Raw genomic sequence first — 20,063 nt, 5'->3', positions numbered from 1 at the left:
ATAACAAAAAACCAAAAAAAAAAAAAAAAAAAAAAAAGAATAATTGGTTAATATAACTTATAAGAGCTAGCAAGAAGCCTGAGCTAATGGGCCAATCAGTTTATAATCTTATGGAGTCCTCTGTGTGATTTTCTTTGGGGTTTGCTGGCTATGGGGTACCGGACTGGACGGAAACCCAAACAAGCCAGCACTCATGTTACAGAATGGCAGGCCACTCATGTTACAGCCTAAGACTATCCTAGAAGCATTGGTAATAGTGGAACCAGAAACAGAACTGGCCCCAGGCAAGCATGGGCCTCTGCTCAATGAGGCAGAGCTGATGAACCAGCAGAGAATAATGCCTACAAGGCCACATGTGCAGGGCACGGTGCACAGATACCAAAACAAAGTCACAGTGCCTTCACAGGAAAACTAATCCCGGACTCCTACAAAACTGAGCCAAGTCCCAAAGAAAATGGTTTTATTTGTTTATTTGTTTTAAAGACAGCATTTCTTTGTGTAGTCCTGACTTCTCCTGCTGGGGACAGGGTCTCTCTACTATGTAACTCTGGCTGTTGACAGACTAGGCTGGTCTCAAGCTCACAGAGCTCCACCTGCCTCTGCCTCCCAAGTGCTGGGATTAGGTGCGCGCCATCACACCCGGCCCCCTGCCTCCTCCTACACTTGTTCTGTTTGTTTGCTTTTGAAATAGGGTCTTACTATAGCCCTGATCCTGAAATCTATAGGGTCCATGTTGGCCTTTAATTTGCAGTCCTCCTGCCTTAGCTTCCCAAGTGCTGAGATTAGAAGCGTGTGCCACAAAGCATGGCTGGGTTAAAAGTCTGAAAAGGAAAATCCAGTGCTGGAGAGATGGCTCAGTGGTTACAGCACATTCTGCTCTACAGAGGGTCATTCTCAGCATCCACAGGGTGGCCACAAACATATGTAACTCCAGTTCCTGGGAACCCAACACTCTCTTCTGACCTCCGTGGGAACCAAGCATACGCATGTGGTGCACAGACTGACATGCAGGCAAAACACTCACACACATAAAATAAATCTAAACAAAATTAATAGAAAAAAATTAAAACAACAACAAAAGTAGAAGAAAATCTAGGACTGGGGTGTTGCCGGGTCAGAGTTCAGGATCAGCATGAGCTGAAGTTCTGGGTTTGAGCCCTGCAACCACCAAAATCTAAGAAAAACTACCAATATGACAATACAACAAGTTGTTAAACCTTCAAATGCATCAAAACAAAAAATAGTGAGCATAGCTAATCCTTGGATGCAGAAATAAAGACAATTTAAGAACTGGTTTCTTTCTTTTATTTATTTTTTCCTCTCCACTTAGAAAAAAAAAAAAAAAAAACCTGGTCTACAGAGGAGTTCCAGGCCAGCCAGGGATACACAGAGAAACCCTGCCTGACCCGTTGCCTGAGGAAAGCATGTGTTTGCTTAGGACAGTGACAGAGGCAGGGTCTGGTCCTGGGAAAGCAGGGGCTGTTACGATTCCCAGACTGACGCTGCAGCCAGACTCTTCCGTGGAACCCCAAGACAAGACTAAAACTTCACCAGCAGTGGGGACCTGGCTCAGCTGCAGGGTCCAGTTGACTTGACCACAGCGTCTACACCAGTGCGTTTCCCTCCAGCTGTCTGAAACTTTGACCTTCAGATCTCAGTGTGGACTTCTAGCATGGCCAGTGTCAGGAGCTATCTTGGCCCTGCTCCGTGTGGCCTCCGTGCCCTGTCTCTACCCAAGGTAGTTGCAATCCACATGCTGGGGCTCAAGCACCTGCCTCTGACCTTGGATAGGGAGGAGGGGCAAGGCTCACAGGCCCAGAGACAATCTCAGCCCAAGGCCTGGCTCACAGACGTGAGGTGACGTGACCTTCACAGACTCTTAAACTAGCCACCAAAGTGAAGTAGCACCGCCAGTGAACTGTAGTCAGAGTGCTCACAGGGTGGTTGACAAGTGGGCAGTAGAATTTTCTGCTCTGTAATTGACCAGGTTGGTTTCAAACTCCTGTCTTGGTCTCCTAAGTGCTTGAATTGGAGGTGAATGCCACCAAAACATGTCTATGACATGGTATGGGGAGGGAAATAGAAAAGTTGGGACTGTGCAAGTTACTCCACTGGCCATCAGTGTCCTCAGTGGTGACACGCATGTGTCTCCTGTAGTTCACTTGGCTGACATGGAGATGAAATAGCACCCAGAGGTTCCAGCAGGTCCCAGGCGCCAGTAAACTCCTAGGTTCCTATTAACTAGCTTTTCGAGACAGGGTTTCTCTGTAGCTTTGGAGCCTGTCCTGGAACTAGCTCTTGTAGACCAGGTTGGCCTCAAACTCACTGAGATCCACCTGCCTCTGCCTCCTAAGTGCTGGGATTAAAGGTGTGCACCATTACTGCCCGGTTTAACTAGCTTTTCATATTCTACTGTATGACATACAGACTGGACAGAGTATAGAACACACAGACCTCATAGACAATTCTAGAACATATAGACCCAATAGAGTATAGAATGCACAGGCCTCATAGACAATTCTAGAACACACAGACCTGACAGAGCATAGAACACACAGACCTCATAGACGATACTAGAACATACAGACCCATACAGTATAGAACACACAGGCCTCAGAGATGACACTAGAACACAGACTGGATAGAGTATAAAATACACAGGTCTCATAGACAATACTAGAACACACAGACTGGATAGAACATAGAATACACAGGCCTCATAAACGATACTAGAACATACAGACCCATACAGTGTAGAACACACAGGCTCGTAGATGATACTGGTACACACAGACCTGATACAGTATGGGAGAACAGACAGACAAGAGGGTAGATTTGCGTGTTTGCTTATAGCTCTACGGATGGAACTCATGGTCTAGGCAATCCCTGTGTTAGAACTGTGTGTCCCCAGCCTTTCTACCAAATGTAAAACTCTACTCCCCATATTCAGCAACACTGGTATTGTATTCATTTGATGGCTAACCTGGAAGCCTATGAGAGAAAACCTGCTGGGGACATCAGTGCCCTGGTACTCTGCCTCAGTTACACTGTGGCTGGACTGTGAAAGGGGCAGAAGGGACAGGGCTGGAGCTGGGCGCTTACCCTTTGTAAGTCGACTGCTTTGTAACATCAGTTCTTCTCTCCGGAACCTCTCCGGATCCAGCTCCGAGTAGTCCCAATTGTCATAGCTCTTTGGACAAGGATACGTCCCTAGAAGAAGCCAAGAGGGTAACAGACACTTCCACCAATGAAAATGGAGCAGGACTAGGGGAACAGAGGCCTTGAGTCTCCCTGATGGCTTCAGGGAACTGGAGATCTGCTACCAGCATTATTCTGGCCTTGTCACTCCCTCTCTGGAGAGTTTCCTCACCTGAGGAATGGGGACAATGCCATCTGCCCTGCCGCTTTCTGTTGCCTGGGCGTGTGACCCCATGACAGCCCTAATGAAGACCCTGCAGCTGCCCAGTTTCCTGTTTGCCTCCCATTGTTCTTGCTGAACAAAGAGTTCCCTTCCCCAGGGGCAGGGGCTAGGGCTAGGTCTACATCCCCAGGGCCTCCCACTGGACCAGGCAGCAGTGAATAGCTGCTCAGCGAAGGTTCTCCAACACACTCTCAGGCTTAGTGCCAGAAATGATGCTTCCAAGGGTCACTGGAGAAACGTGAGCCACTGTGCCATGCTGCTGCCTCCACTCGGCAATAGGAGGAGACAGGAGGTTTATTCCTGGTAATTAGTTAGGCAAAAGCAGGACCAGGGAGAAGGAGCAGCAGGAAGAAGGTGGGAAATGAGAGACAGGTTGCCACAGTAACCCAAGACCTAGTTTTGGAGGGGAACAACTCTGGATCTAAAGCATGATACTCGGTTGTTTGCTCTTGAACTTCTTTAACCCTTCATGTTTAGGGGCTAAAAGGGTGTGCGGCGAAGAGTTCACCCAGCAAGCCCAAGGCTTAGAAAGGCCGGCCAGGCTAGGCCTTGGCTAGTGTCTGGGAACACAGCCAACAAACAGCTCCTTACACTGACACAAAACTACTTTTAATGAGTGAGCTATTCCTCCTGGGCTGTCCGTAGACAGTGTGGCTTGGCTAAACGCCAGCTTTCCAGAACTGAGATCCCAGATAGACAGAGGAGTCTCCAAGATGACCCTGAATGAAAACCTTGGTCGTGAATCTCTGGTGTGCTTCTCCTGGGCAGAGGCATCACACACGAGTAGCTACCTCTCCCTGGCAGGTAGGTAAATGGGCTCCGTGCAACTCTCCGTGGAAAGGAGGGAGTGAAGACCAGGCAGCCTGCACAGGGGTCCCCCAAAGCATTCGGCTCCTCCTCTGTGATCCAGCCATGTTTCCTACTGGATGCTGTAGAGCTTAGCCATGGTGACAAAACTCCTTATGAGGCAGTGACCTTGTCGTACTTCTTGCTCCCAACATAAAATGTCAAAGTTGCCTGTTTCGCACAATATCTGACCAACAAAAATCCTCACAAAAAATAACAGCATTCAATGACCTCAGGAAGGTTCTATGCTGAGACAGGAAAGTGGGGGAAAGGAATGAAGCTATCTGGGAAAGCCAAGGTGGAGCTGGCGCAGTATGTGCTGAAGTGGACTGTGGGGCCACCTGGGTCCTGCTGCTCTGGGGTCCGTGGCATACGGGTAACTAACAGGGCTGAACTGACACTTGCTGCCTCGCTCCCTGCAGACGTGGTGGGGCACAGGCTCAGGTCAGGCAGCCATGTCTCAGAACTGCCTACGAGGAAAGGGGAATTGGGACTGCAGCTCAGTTCGCTCTCTCGCATTCTCATCCTCTATCTCTCTCCCTCCCTTGCTCCTTCCTTCCCTCTTTCTTCCCCTCTGGTGTTTTGAGATAGGTCTAAGTAACTCTGGTCGGCCTGATATTTGTCATATAGCCCAGGCTGGCCCAAACTCATAGCTTCTGCCTCCCGAGTGTTGGGACTGCAGGTGTGTGCTATCATGCCCAGCTTTAACTTTGTTTACAGTTCATTTTGGCTGCTGTATTCGTGGGGATTTGTTGTTGTTGTTTTGTTTTAAGGCAGGGGCTTGCCATGAATTCAGGCTGGCTTTGAACTCACAAACTCCCTGCCATAGCCAGGGATGCATATATGCAGGTATGTAGCACCAAGCTCAGAAAGAACAGGAAGGCTGTCTTGATGCTAGGCAGTCGAAAAACACACCCAGCCTCTGGTGGGAAACATTTTGCCCCACCTTCCTTCCCTAGTTGGCAGGAAGGTCCTCCCCTCTCACCTGAGATCCATAGGCCCATGGTGTTACAAATTTCTGACTTGAATTCATGGGTGTTGAACCAGGACTGGGGGAAGCAGCAGCAGAAGCTGGTGTACAGGGCTTTGCTCAGAAGCGATGGGAGCCTCTGGGAGGAAACAGAGCTCAGCATCAGTCCCAGTGTCTCTTCCCTCAGAAAAGAGGCCTGGCTGAGCCAAGAACCGGTGACCAAATTCCTTCCCAACACCAGGCTACCTTTCTTTCTGTCTTGGGCTGCCTCCCCATCTCCCCATCTCCAGGTGTCACTGAGGACACTCCTCAGGAACCAGACTCTGCTCAGCCAGCAATCTCTGCCTTCCCAGCACACTTCCGCAGTGTTCTAACGCTCAGTGCTTCTGTACTCTGCCCAGAGCACAGCCAGAGAAACAGCAAGATATGGAAATATATACACTGCATACGCATGCATCTCCCTATGACTATCTACCCCAAACAGGATCAATTGAGCTTTGTTTGACAAGGTCTCACTATGCAGCCCAGGAATTTATGTGAATCATCTCTCTGCCTGCTGAATGCTGGAATACAGGCTGAGAGGGGCTCTTCTCCTCTCTTCTTCTCTTCTCTTCTCTTCTCTTCTCTTCTCTTCTCTTCTCTTCTCTTCTCTTCTCTGTGTGATGCTGGAGACTGAACTAGGATCTCACGCATGTTGAGAAGCACTGTTTCAGGGCAACACCCCCAGCTCCAGGGAGTTCAATTATTGTTTTTATTTCTGTTTTTATTTGTGACTAAACTTTTCTCCTATCTATACTTCTTTCTCAGTGAATTTCTCATTTTATGTACTTTATCCAGAGATCTATGAAATGTCTATAGTTTTTGGAGCCTACCCTGGAACTAGCTCTTATAGACCAGGCTGGCCTCAAACTCACAGAGATCCACCTGCCTCTGCCTCCCAATTGCTTGGATTAAAGGCGTATGCCACCATTGCCTGGTGAAATGTCTAATTTTTTAAAACTGTTTTAGACTTGAATGTTTTGTAATACTCACTTTTATGAGCGCCTCTTCATAGTGGGACCTGACTGTCTTGAGCAACAGGAAGGCGTAATTTCGGGCTATTCGGTCAAACAGCTTGTTTTGGATCTCCTTGTTTGGCTGCCATGCGAGAGACAGAGAATTATCAGCATGCCTGCTGCAGCTGCCAATGGGCTGCCACGCTTTCTCTTTCTTGTTTGTTGTTTTATCAGAGATGGCCTTACCAGGAGACCCCAGGCTGGCCTTGAATATGCACCACCACATCTGGCAGGGGTCTGTGATTCAGGCAAAGCACTGATCTCACCTCAGAAGTCTTACTCGCTAGAGCAGTGGTTATCAACGCTGTGATGACCCCCAACTTACACTTATTTTCAATGTTACGTCATAACTGTAAGTTTGCTGTTATGAGTTATAATGTAAATATCTGATATGTGACCCCTGGGAAAGGTCATTTGAGCCCCCACCCCCACCCCTGCAAAGGGGTCACAACCCACGGGTGGAGGAATAAGCTGTTTGTCTGCCGTCCATATTTACACAGCACCTATGGAGTGTCAGGGAAGGAAAACTCCTACGTCTGGGCCAGGAGGTCCCACGTTCTCCTCTCGCCCCTGTCCTGGACCCGCTACTTAGCAGCGAGACCGACTGCTCAAGCTCAGGGGAGCTGAGGTTCAAGTACGTGGGTGGGGCAGGAGTAGGGAGGTGAGCGGCTGAATCTGCAGAGGTAACTCACTGGAACAGAGGGACTTAGGACTTGGTCCCATAAGAAGGCAAGACCAGTGAGGTAGGAGACACAGGTTCACATTTACCTGGTACCGTTCATGAAACAGCCACCAAAAGCTGTCCAGCCAGATGGCGCTCAGGGAGGGAGAGGATAGAAACTTCTCTAATTCTCTGTCTAAACAGTAAGACTTGAAAAGAAATGAAGTTTACATTAGTATCGTGGCCATTGTTATTATTACTGCTATTGTTGCTCAAGACAGGGCCTCACTATGTCCCCTGTACCAGGAGCTTGTGATTCTCCTTGTCCCAACCTCCTGAGGGCTGAATCGCTAGCAATGAAAACAAAAAAAAAAAGAAGCCGGGCGGTGGTGGCGCACACCTTTAATCCCAGCACTCAGGAGGCAGAGACAAGAGGATCTCTATGAGTTCGAGGCCAGCCTGATCTACAAGAGCTAGTTTCAGGGCAGGCAACAAAGCAACACAGAGAAACCCTGTCTTCAAAAATCAAAAACCAATAAATAAATAAATAAAAATAAAAACAAAGAAAGAAAGAAAAAAATCCTAACCTTTCAGTGAGTCTCATGATTTTCATGGCCCTATGCTAAGAGACATTACATTTTCTCTTAACCTGGCTAGAATCTCTGAGCACAGATTATTATCACATACTAGGAAACTGAGGCTCCATAGTTCAGGACACTGAGGACCGCAAAGCTCAAAGGACTTAAAGTAATATGACCAGCAAACAGCAGAACAGTACTAGGAACCCACAACTCTAGAGGAGGTCACCCACAAACGGCAGAGCCAGTACTAGGAACCCACAACTCTAGAAGGAGTCACCAAGCATCTATGACACAAGGCAAAGGGCAGAGCCATGAGACTCTGCTGAATCAGTAATAAATATACCTAAGTCAAAAATGAAAACAATTACACACAAACTCAGAGGAGCAGAAGTTTCAGCTTGTGCTCTCCTCACCATATAGCATATACGACTGGACTGAGGGACGCCTGTGTGTCTGCCGCTGGATCACACGCCTTAGGTCTTCATCTCACTCAGGCGGGACTCAGCACCGGCAGGCGGCCGGAAGAAGGAGGAAAAGGGAAGGAAAAAAAAGAAGGGAAGAAGAGAAATAGAGACAGGGAAATAACTGGGGGTGTACAGCAGCGAGTACAGTTGCCTGCCTGCCTGCCTGCCGTGTGCGTCCCGGGAATGGAGGGAGGGCTGACTAGTTAAGGCCCAATGATCAGAACCATTTGGGGGAAAGAGATCATGCAACCATAAAAGATGAAGAGGCCTAGCCACAGGGTCACCAAGAGCACTCTGACCGTCTTCCTTCTGCAGATCTCCACTGAGCTGTCACCTGCCTCTGGCATTGCTTCACCTAAGCATGAACCATCTTGGGGCATCATCACTCTTCCCTCCAGAGCCCTATGCACGAGCCTTGTTGGGGAATACTCCACACCCAAAGCAGAACTGTTCTGACTGGAAAGTAATAGAAGTCAGGCTGACCAACGTGCCACAGAGCAGTTGAGAGAACAGCAGATAGCCCACAGACAGACACGTAGATATGAAGATACTTTCTCCAGTTGGTTTTTTTAATAGCACACATGATCAAAACACACTGCAAGGGCTGGCAAGAGAGCTCAGGATATAAAAGCACTGCTGCCAGCACTGACGACTGGGTTCTGCCCCTCCCGTAGAGTCCTCTGCCTCGGCAGGTACGCCTGTACAGCTAGAGTGAGCTGGCTCCCTGCTCTCTCCCTTACCTTGCCACTAAGCGGGTTTTTCTCAGACCGGATCACATTGCCCACCATATCGCAGAAGTCCACGCCATTGGGAAGCTTGTTGGGCTTCGTTTCATCAAACGGAGGGTGTTGGTGAAGCTCTGCCAGCAGGTTTTTATCTGCTCTTTTCTGACGAGAAAAAAAAAAGCATACTATGAAAATGGGATCCATCATCTCGACAATTTAAAACAAGAACATGCCTCTCCCTCTACACACAGTGCAACAGACTCACAGACAGGGAGCAAACGAGAGCTCCCCGACCCCAGCACCACTCCTCGACGCCTGCTGCATCAGCTCTGCTTTCCTTAAAGCTCTGAGCAAAGACTTACAAATACATTTATGTTAGCCCTCCCCCTCTCCCACCTGTCTCTCCAACACATAGACACTTTTATGTCCAAGTTTAGACACCTAGCCTTATTCTAGATTTCTTCAGGGTATGTGTATGTTTATGTATGTATATACGTATGTATGAATATGTATACTGTTCTCAAAATTATCATGTAAACTGCTACAGTTTAATTGACTTCTTCCTCATTACTTTCAATATTATTATCATTAATATCTCAGAGCACATAGTCCTCTGCCTCTTTGTGCCATTTATTTAGCATGATTTTCAAGACACAGTTTCTCTGTGTAGCCCTGGCTGCCCTGGAACTCACTCTGTAGACCAGATTGGCCTTGAACTCAAAGATCTGCCTGCCTCTGCCTCCCTAGTGCTGGGATTAAAGGTGTGTGCCACCACTACCCAGCTAGCATGATTTTCTTAAAACAGTAATATTTATCAAAGGATGTAACTGTCTCAATATATGACATTACTTAATATATATCATTAAATTAAATTTTATAACCAAATGCAAACATGACAGTTGATAAAAAAAAAAGATGGGACAATACAGGAAAGTGGAATGAGGGGTGCAATTACCATCAGCCCACAGCACCTGATACGCTGTGCTGGGCTAGCGGTTTACTTTTATAACTCGGCCATGGGAGGGGACAGTGAGAGAAGAGCTTGCTGAATGACTGTGCTGATCCTGAATCAGAGGTCACTCTGCCATTTACTCCACATGCCACTTCAGGCGGGACATCTATACTCAGACCATCAATGCGTGTAAGGCAATTTCACCTCAGACCCAACCACCGGGCTTTGTGCTGTTTTGGAATTTGCTAAGTTAAAGATGATAAAAAGATAATGGAAATAGGAACAATCAAGATGGGTCAGTGAGCGAGGATGCCAGTGACTAGGTCTGATGACGCGAGATCAAGCCCCGGGAGTTACAAGGTAGATAGAGAACTGGCTTCTGCAAGTTGTCCTCAGGCCTTCACATGTGTGCCATGGCATGTGCACCGCCCCCCCCCCATACACACAAAATTAATATAGTAAATTATTTTGTCAGAAAAGATAATGCATTGTTTCCTAAGGCTTTCAGTACAGGTGATCTGGATAGTTTAAATACCCACTTTTGGGGTTCTTTTTGAAATTAAAAAATTGCAATGTTGGAGACAGAACCCAGGGCTTTGTGCATGCTAGACAAGCCGTCTACCCCTGAGCCACACTCCTAGCCTGTGCCGTGACTCTTGACAAGGACAGCTGTCACTGGACTTGCCGGCAACAGAGCGGGCTGGCCTTGGGCCGGAGAGCTGAGTGGAGAGCTGTGCCTGTCCTTTGACGTGTTGCATGGCCCTGGACCATCATCTCCGCTTCCTGGCACATCCGCAATGATCACCATAACCAGCCTGGCTGGTGAGTGGTGACATGGGACCCTCCGTGGAGAAGGCGCCATGGCAGTGGAACTGGAGGACTCTCTCTAAGCGGAGATGCCTCAGCTCTAACAGTAACAGACACAGGACTGTAGAACACTCTAACTGCAGAGGCTGGGTTCAGCTCTGCCCTTTCAAGAGTGACATGAGCAATTCTAGAATTAAAGTATTGCCAGATCTTTGAAAAAGTGAACCCTGCCTTTCTTTGTGAGTCGCTATCTACACACCAAATCTTCCTTCCTGAAGAATAAAACCCGTTTTGTCCATGGTAGAAACCATTGGTACAGCAACATGGCACTGGGCTCTTACCCTTTTTGTCAGGTTCACCTTGGCGTTCCGGAGCTCCGAACCTTTGCAGGATATCGGTGACTCTTCCTTTGGTCTCCTGGCTGAGAATGGAGGAGAAGTTAAATATGAGGAGCGGTGGCTGCACCTGCTACTGGGAGCTAAGACTGCTGGAGAGGGCTGCCTGGTGACGGTCAGACTGCTGGGCTGGCCTATCTGTTCAGAAGCAGCAGGGAAGACAAGACTCTGCACCAGGAAAGCTTCTCCCCAGCTTTCCTGGGGGGGGGGGCACCACCAGGTAGGACTTTATAAAGAAGCAGGGATCAAAGCACCTGGTGTGATGTCACCTAGCAGATAGCCCAGCGTGGTCCTGTCCCTCCCTCCTTCCTCGTCCAGTGTCAGGTCTGATGGAAGGCTACCACAGAGGAGGACAAAAGCTATCCTCAGGTAGAACTCTGGATTCTAACTCAACTGAATTTCAAAGATTAAATATTAACAACTGGGGTTTTTCTCAGTGGCCGAGCACGTGCTTGGCACGTGCTTGGCACGTGCAAGGCCCTGCGATCCATGCTAGCACAAAACAAAAATGCTGAAAAGGATCTTAGCTTAAGAGAATAAAAAAACCAAACCCCACAAAAGCACTTTTTCAGACTGAGAAAGGATTTTTTGCCTCTGTCTCCCAGGCTGCCGTGAGTTTTCTCTTTTAAAGACTTCTTCTCCAACTCATATTCCTCAATTGCCTTCAAAAATCAGAAGAAGAAGAAAAGAAAAAAAAAAAAAACAGGGCATTAGAGATTGATGCAAATCCAGGGAAGGGGTCAGGGGTCAGGGATTGGAGCTTTATCCTACTGGCATCCAAGGCCTGAAACAGAGTATGTAGCCAAGTACCTCTTCTCTGCCCCACAGGTGGTAGGGACCTTGGGCCATCGGTGTCACTGACATGGTCCCATTGTATGTCATCAATACAAATCTCACCCAGCACCCTGCATCACGCTGTCCTCCTGGCTCCACTTCTGGGAGCACAGGATGCAGAGTAGGGTTCTGACTGCAATCCACAAGTACACACATGCGATCTTTTCGTAAGAAGGTAATAACCACACCTACCTTCCATGGCCTCTCTAAGGACCCGGGAGAAAGAATTTGGTGCATTTTGCACACAGCCCAGAGTTGTCAAACAGGTACTTACTAGGGGCTAACCTTGTTATCAATCAGTCACCTTTGACCTCTCACCAGAGCCCACTGTATCTCTGATGCTCCCCACCCTCACCTTAGAAAAGGAAAGAAAAGGGAATGTCAGTGCCCTCACAATGTATTGTTTGTCAGCTAAGGGGCTAGCTGTGCTTGGGTAGAGTTCTCTATGGAAGTGCTAGATGTGTCACCCAGTAGAATGGGGTCCAGGATGGTAGAAGTGACCTCATAGTCAAGCCTGGTGCATAAAGGCAACAGCAGACAGATCCGTGCACTCACATACATACTCGGTCCCTGCTGTGACCAGGGGCTCCTCTAAGTCCCAGCTAGGTCGGGCATGTGTTACATACAGCTCATCCGATCCCTATGGATGCTCTCAGGTAGGTGGATTATTGTGGGGCCTCTTACCGGATGTTGAGGCTCATTCCCTCCCGTCTGGCGGGCTGACTGGAAGCTCCCACACCCAGTGCTACCCTCCCACAGGAATACATGCGCGCACAGAATCATCCAGAGAGCATGTCTGCGTACCCTACTGCTATTCACAACTTGATTCCAATCCCTCAGAGGTGGGCCACGAACTGACGCTAGCGGTCCCCCAATTCATAAAGGATGGCTTCGCTTGTATGAGAAGAAAATCAGGACCAGCAAGACGACCTTAGTTTGATTCCTGGGACCCACACGGTGGAAGGAGACCCAACTCCTATGAGCTGTCCTCTGTCCTCCATGTGTGCGGTGGTGAGCATCTATGTGCTCACATTCTCTCCCCCCTCTCTCTCTAACCATACTCATCCCACTGAGAAACTTCACTTCTAGGGCTTTATTCTGCAAATGAGCCCTGTGGTGATTGATTTTTGTCTTCTTGACACAAACTAGAGTCAGCTGGGATGAGGGACCCTCAGCTAAGGAACTGCCTCCATCAGACTGGCCTATGGGCAAGTCTGTAGGGCATTTTCCTGACTGATGATTGATGTGGGCAGTGCCACCCTTGGCAGGTGGTTCTGGGTTGTATAAGAAGGCAAACTGAGCTGGAGAAATGGCTCCCTGCTTTAGAGAACTTGTTGCTCTTCCAGAGGACCCAGATTCAATTCCCAGCAACTACATGGAGACTCACAATCCATAATTCCAGCTCCAGGGGACCCAATACATGCAGGCAAACAGTCATACATATAAAATAAGATAAATCTAAAGGGAAGTAAGCCAGGCAGTCAGCCAGGCAGCTAGTGAGCCATGAAGAGCCAGCCAGTAGCAGCTCCATTTCCTGTCCCCAGGTTCCTGCCTTGAGTGCCTGCCTTGGCTCCGCTCCGTGATGTAGCTGTAAGAGGAAACAAACCCTTTCCCAACACGTTGCTTTGGGTAAGTGTTTTATCACAGCAACAAGAAGCAAACTAGATCAAGGCACAGAAACAGTCATATGCTCCCTACGCTCAAATGTTCCCTACGCTCAAATGTTCACTATGCTCAAATGTTCCCTATGCTCACATGCCTGAGAGGGGCTGCAGAGATGCTCAGCAGTTAAGAGCCCTTCCAGAGGACTGGGTTTAGATCCCTGCACCCAGACAGGCTCTCACAGCTGCCTGTAACTCCAGCTGCAGAGGGTTCGAAGTCCTTTTCCGGCCTCCGTGGGCACCCGCACACACATGGCATATGTTCACACAGACACATACATCACTGTTTTAAAATACCATTGAGGGGCTGGAGAGGTGGCTCAGAGGTTAAGAGCACTGGTTGTTCTTCCAGAAGTCCTGAGTTCAATTCCCAGCAACCACATGGCTCACAATCACCTATAATGAGATCTGGTGCCCTCTTCTGGCGTGCAGGCAAACATGCATGCAGAACACTGCATACATAATAAATAAAATAAAATAAATACCATTGAGATATTTATCATTGGAAAATAAATTGATTATGCTCAATCCAACCTTTGGAATACCATGAGGCCACTAAAATAATAGGCAGGCCAATAGTACTGGCTGAAAAGAGTTCCTGAGAGGCATTTGTTCTGAAAATAAATCAATGAATAAATTAGTAAGACAAAAGCAGGCTGTGAGAGAGCATTTATAGCATGATCCTGCATATATATATCTTAACCCAGAGGAATGTAGTGCCCGTAAAAATAACCTATAAAAGTTCTGGAAGAATCCATGGCATAGGAATAGCAATGGGTACCTCTAGGGAGGAAAGTTGGCAAGAAAAGGATGGCTTTCACTTTTCACTAATAAATAGTCTGCGTATTAGAAAACAGTATGTATTACTCAGCTATTTTAACTTTTTAAAATTATAAACAAAAAACCAGGTGTGTTGAAACACCTTTAATCCCAGCACTTTATAAACAGAGAAAAAGGGATCTCTGCGAGTTGGAGGTGGCCTGGTCTACATAGTGAGTTCTGATTCACCAAGTGCTACATGGTAAGACTCTCTCATTCTCTTTTTTCCCCCCAAGACAGGGTTTCCCTGTGTAGCCCTGCCTGTCCTGGAACTCACTTTGTAGACCAGGCTGCCTCGAACTTACATGGAGTCGCCTGCCTCTGCCTCCTGAACGCTAGGTTTCCTGGTGATGAGAACCTATCTCAAAGGAAGAAAAAAAATTTAAAAAAAAATTAAATGCAACAGCTGAGCAGTGGTGGTGCACACCTTTAATCCCAGCACTCGGGAGGCAGAGGCAGGTGGATCTCTGTGAGTTTGAGGCTAGCCTGGTCTACAAGAGCTAGTTCCAGTACAGGCTCCAAAGCTACAGAGAAACCCTGTCTTGAACCCCCCCCCCAAATAAATGCAAGAGAAAGAATGACACAAGAGCTGGAGTCCTTAGAAACTGATACTGGGAAAGCTGGGGTGATCAGGGAGAAAAATCTGGAGGCAGATCACGAGGTTAGAGACACTTGGCAAAAAGCAAGACGCCGTGGTAGGAAGAAGAGTGAGAAAGTGGAGTGAAATGACAGGTCGAGGGCCTGGGTTAGACAGACCAAAAATGCAAAGAGGACTTACAGGAAAGGAGAGGAAGGGAGGGATGGAGGGAAGAGGGGAGGAGGAGGAAGGGGAAAGAAGAGAGGCGGAAGAGGCGGGCATCACCACCAGGAAAACACTATGTGCCAAAAACTCCCGGGGAAACTCCCCTTCCAACAGCGGGTGAGGGTCGTCTAGTCTAAGCCTTCTCATTAGATCTGGAGACCTGTGTCATGCTGGGGCTGGAGAGATGGCTCGGCAGTGAAGAGCACTGACTGCTCTTCGAGAAGACCCAGGTTCGATTCCCAGCACCCACATGACAGCTCACAGTTGTCTGTAACTCCATCTCTAGTGGATCCAACACCCTCACACAGACATATATGGAGGCAAAGCACCATATATGCATGTAAAATAAATTAATTAAAAAAAAAGGCACGTGCCATTAATTCCAGCACTCAGGGAGCAGAGGCAGGTGGATCTTTATGAGTCTGAGTTTGAAGCAAGTTCCAGGACAGCCAGGGCTACACATAGAAACCCTGTCTTGGAAAACTATGAAAAACAGTGAAACAGGCAAACATAACGTGTTCAGGAATCCTGAGTGGCTGGGACAGTGGCCAAATGAAGAGCCCCTACCCTGACCAGAGCCACTGTGTCCGTGTGTCTCTGCATGTTTGAGGATTATGGAAGGGCTTTAGATTTTAATAAAAATAAAACCAAACTAATCTGCAGACTTCTGGTTTCCAGGCCATCAGGTAAGAGACCCACAGCCACCGCCCTGCCCTAGCAGTAAAAGTCTGAACACACCGAAACATCAACGACTCTTCTCAGAACTGTGAGGACTGGTGCCACGGAGCAGGTGGCAGCCTCCAACCTGAGAAGGTGGGCAGAGACAGGGGACCGACGCCCTGAAGCAGAAAGCCAGAGGCAGCAGCTCTGGGTGCCACTGGAGACCCTGCTCCATTGCTGAGGAGCTGCTGGGGCAGTGTGGATGAACAGAGGTGAAAACTGCAGGGGTCGCAGAAGCCAAGTCAAGATGGGCCACCATCCACCATCCTAAATGTACAATGTAAAACTCTAAAACCATAGCGGATAAGGTCGGAGCTCCCAAGTGACCCTGGGACTGACAGTGACCTTTTAGACAGGGAACCAAAGGCCAAAGATGAAGTGGAAAGTCATTGACATTTTTAATATGTCTTCCACAGACATTGTCAAAACAATGAAATGACAAGCACTTACTGGGGTAAAATGTTTGCAAATGGTATGCCCAATAAAAGATTTGTCTAAATATAAAAACAAGAGAAATAGTAGCTCAACTTTTAAAGATGGGCCTATGACCTAGGAGACACCTCATGTTTTAATTCCCACCCCAGCCCATCGCTGTGGTAGAATAATCTGATAAGAGCATCTTATTGCAGCTCACAGCTCAGGAGGCTAGCCCAGCTCAGGAGGCTAGCCCAGCACAGGAGGCTGGGAGCTGGGTGGCAGGAACACAGCCCGCAGCTCCTTCAACACTGTTTCAAAAAGGAGGAAGAGATATAGGAATGATGAAAAAGCAATGAAAAGATGCCACATCCTGTGTTGTCCGATCATCATGTGAAACCCTACCATACACCTACCAGGACAGCCAAGTTCAGAACACCAATACCACCAGGTGCTGGTGAGGATTCCAAGCACAGACACCCCAGACCTCACTGGTGGAAAGACAACACCTTGGAAGCGGCTTTGATAGTGTGTCCTTTGGTATTTACCCAAAACAACTGCACCCACAGTGACAGCTTGCAAAGGGATGTCCTGCTTTAGTCTTAGTTTCCAAAGCATGAGAGTGACCAATATGCCCAAGGAGGGGAGTAGATCAACAAACTGCTGTCCATCCAGATAATGGGGTATTAGCAAAAGCTGGAAAGGAATGGGCTATCCACGAAAACCCAAGGAGGAACCTTCAAGGTGCTTTACTAAGTGACGCCTGAAGCTACACTGCAGGATTCCAAGGTCACAGCATTCTTTAGGGTTGAAACTACCCAGACAGTAAGTAGGCCAGTGGCAACCAGAGGTTGGGAGGGAAGGGAGACAAAGGGCGGTGTGCGTAGCTGGGGCGTGAGGCTATTCCCTATGCACTGCAGAGGCAGATGATACACATCATTGCGCATGGTCCACACTCATCAGGAGGGAAGCCTAAGATAAAGTAGGGGAGTCGGCAGTAATGCTGGGAGCAGGAAGGGTTTGCTGATTATAACTGAGGTATGGAGAGGTTGATGGGGCAGGTTACACATGTGTGAGGGTGGGGCGTACGGTATATATGTTCACTGCAAATTTAAAAACTTCTCTTAAGAAGCAGCCTGCTGGAGCTGGAGAGAGAGCCCAGCAGTTAAGAGCGTCCTGCTGTTCTTTGAGAGGACCCGAGTTCAGGGCCTTCCACATTGACTCAGAACTACCTGTAACTCCAGCTCCAGGAGATCCAGCGCCCTCTTCTGGCCTCCAAAAGCACCCATGCATACACACACACACACACACACACACACACACACACATACATACATACATTTCTTAAAAGTCGGCTAATTTTTTAAAAGTGAACTTTGAAACCTCAACTGTACAAACATGTGTTTGGAGGGGTACAGAGCCCGCAGGGCACACCTCAAATGACTCTCCCTAGGACCCTTTCTTCCCAAAGGTCTTGCCTGAGCTCCAGTATCTGCTTCAACTCACCGAGAGGCTGACCAACAGGCTGGGGCCCAGGACTATCTCAGTAATCTTCTGGTTCACCTGACTCATGGAGCCAATGATGCATGCTGGGAGGCAAGTTGCTAAGGAAACTCCAGGAGGCAAGCAGGCACCCATGGCAGAGGGCTCTTGTCGGCCAGGAAGGTGTCCAGGCTATACCATCTCTCTACTGACTCATTCCTTCTGCCAACATTCATGACTTCATCAAGTCTAAGTGAATCACTTTGTAAATTATAAATGAAAATCTATGAACCGGTGTGAGCACTCATCTCTGTGATTCCAGCATTTAGGAGGCTGAGGCAGGAGGGGTGCCATGAATTTGAGGCCAGCCTGGGCTTCATAGTAATCTCTGGGTTAGCCAGGGCTATAATGTATATCTTGTCTAAAATAAAAAAAAAAAAAAAAAAAGAAAAAATCAAGCAGACAAACAACGTCAAGAACAAAAAGGAAGGGCTCAGAGATAGCTCAGAGATGACTCAGAGATGCTCAGAGATGCTCAGAGGTTAAGAGCACTGACTGCTTTTCCAGAGGTCCTAAGATCAATTTCCAGCAACTATATGGTGGCTCACAGCCATCTATAGTGAGACCTGGTGCCCTCTTCTGGCCTGCAGGGATACATGCAGGTAGATGCTGTATATATAATTAATAAATAAATCGTTAGAAAAAAGAACAAACAGGAAGAGAAAAGGAGACGGAGGAGAAAAATAAGTGTTGTAGCCACCTTGTAAAGTACTAACCAAGGAAAAAGTTGTCCACACTGCCTCCAGCCTCTCTGTTGGAGTCTTTTTTTAAAATTGACTTAGCTTTATTTTATGTGCATTGGTGTGAAGGTATCAGATCCCCTAGAATTGGAGTTACAGACAGTTGTAAGCTGGGAATTGAACCCAGGCTCTTTGGAAGAACAGCCAGTGCTCTTAGCTACTGAGCCACCTTTCCAGTCCTTCTGATGGAGTCTTGAGAGCTTTCTTTTTCAGGTTTTGTTTGTTTGTCTGTTTAGCCATCCCCCTGCCTCAGGCATGTGCCCCTGGACCAGCTTGCCTTCCAGTATTCTGTGCAAGCATAATCACACTGTCAACGGATGCCTGGCTCACATCCATGACTTCTCTTCCACAAGAACGTGCCTGACGGCCACATAGTAACGGGCCACTTAGAATGCACACCTCAGCGAGCTTTCCTATTGCTGGGCTGTTGCTCTGTACGCCACTTACAGCCTCTCTCAACAGCAAACAAAGCTGGGGTGAGCATGGCACGGAGAGGTTTCAAATTTTGGAATACTCTTTTTTTTAAGATGTTTTCATTTTATGCATATATGCTTGTGCCTGAGTGTGCACCATGTGCATGCTAGTGCCTGTGAATCCCCTGGGGTCAGTTAGGGGTGGCTGTGAGCAGCCTGATGTGGGTGCTTGTAACTGGGCCCAGAGCAGTGAACACTCTTGATAGCAGAGTCATCCAGCCTCTTTTGTCTTTCTTTCCTTTTTTTTTTTTTTTTTTCTTGATTTCTCAAGACAGAGTTTCTCTGTGTAACAAACCCAGCTGTCCTGGCACTTGCTCTGTAGACCAGGCTGGCCTGGAACTCACAGAGATCTACCTGCCTCTGCCTCTCGGGTGCTGGGATTAAAGGCATGCACCACCACCACCTGGCTCCTGGGATATTTCTTTAAGAGAGATTTTCAGGTGTGGGATGACTGGGCCAAGGGGCACCTGCAATCATCCTCTCTCAATTGAACCTCTCTTTGAGTCCAACTGGTTCTACCTTATCTGATAGCCTCAGGCCTCGGTAAGCCTCAGAATCCTGTCACTCCCTCCTTCCCCATAAAGCAGGCTGGCTCTCCCTTTCATTACCCTCAAGAACAGCACTTGGAAAGTGAAGACACCAAGAGGGACATGTGATAATGGCAAGGCCAAGTCGAGTGTGGAATTAAGAAAGGCATTAGAAAGAGCCCCAAGAAAGTATCCAGATCCAGATGGGATCACACTAGCTGGTGTCTCGAGAAGGGTCGGGGAGAGGAGTGTGGGGAGGGAGGCAGAGTGGAAGATGCAGGCTGCCTGGCGGCAGCAAGGCTTAAAGCCTATTTGTGGGATGGACTCTGAGATGGGGTCTGTGCGGCAGGGAAACAGTTCAGTGGAGAGAGGAGGACCAGGGAGAGAGCAGGGGCAGGCAGAGCCTGAGTAGTGGGCCTAGCCGGTGAGGAGAGGGGAGGTCAACCAGAGGAAACGAAGGATCTGAGTGGTGGGCTCAGCTCTCTGGGGACAGAGGCCTAGCTCCTGACTTCCTAGTTGCTGCCTGTTGTGTCCACAGCCCTAATTCCTAGGAAGGAAGAGTAAGCGGAGCCAATACAAAACTTTCCCCCTCTTTTAAAAGATCCGACCTGGGCATCTTCCTTTTGAGTGCCCTCTGCTTAAAAAATAACCCCC

The 20,063-nt window shown here is 48.1% G+C and overlaps 1 protein-coding gene across 2 annotated transcripts in view; it reads right to left on the bottom strand.

Annotated features, from left to right (window-relative positions):
• Fam227a (family with sequence similarity 227 member A) overlaps positions 1-18,910 on the bottom strand; it is a 40,802-nt gene extending 21,892 nt beyond the window's left edge. Inside the window, exons 1-7 of one of the 2 annotated variants that reach the window (XM_050165773.1) lie at positions 17,634-18,910; positions 10,824-10,903; positions 8,739-8,885; positions 7,061-7,162; positions 6,270-6,374; positions 5,253-5,376; positions 3,103-3,210 (exon numbers count right to left, since the gene is read on the bottom strand). In XM_050165773.1, the coding sequence (XP_050021730.1) occupies positions 3,103-3,210; positions 5,253-5,376; positions 6,270-6,374; positions 7,061-7,162; positions 8,739-8,786 (487 nt within the window). In that variant the 5' untranslated portion in view covers positions 8,787-8,885; positions 10,824-10,903; positions 17,634-18,910. Of the gene's footprint in view, positions 1-3,102; positions 3,211-5,252; positions 5,377-6,269; positions 6,375-7,060; positions 7,163-8,738; positions 8,886-10,823; positions 10,904-11,131; positions 11,259-17,633 lie in introns of those variants that run through there. The other variant, XM_050165775.1, reaches the window with a different exon arrangement.
• Between the last annotated feature and the right edge of the window lie 1,153 nt (positions 18,911-20,063).

Source organism: Alexandromys fortis, unplaced genomic scaffold (assembly GCF_014885135.2).
Source record: "Alexandromys fortis isolate MF-2015 unplaced genomic scaffold, M_Fortis_MF-2015_v1.1 scaffold_157, whole genome shotgun sequence".
NCBI classification, from domain to species: Eukaryota; Metazoa; Chordata; class Mammalia; order Rodentia; family Cricetidae; genus Alexandromys; species Alexandromys fortis.
The sequence above is the reverse complement of the archived record's forward strand: the minus strand, read 5'-3'. Positions and strand labels throughout refer to the sequence as shown.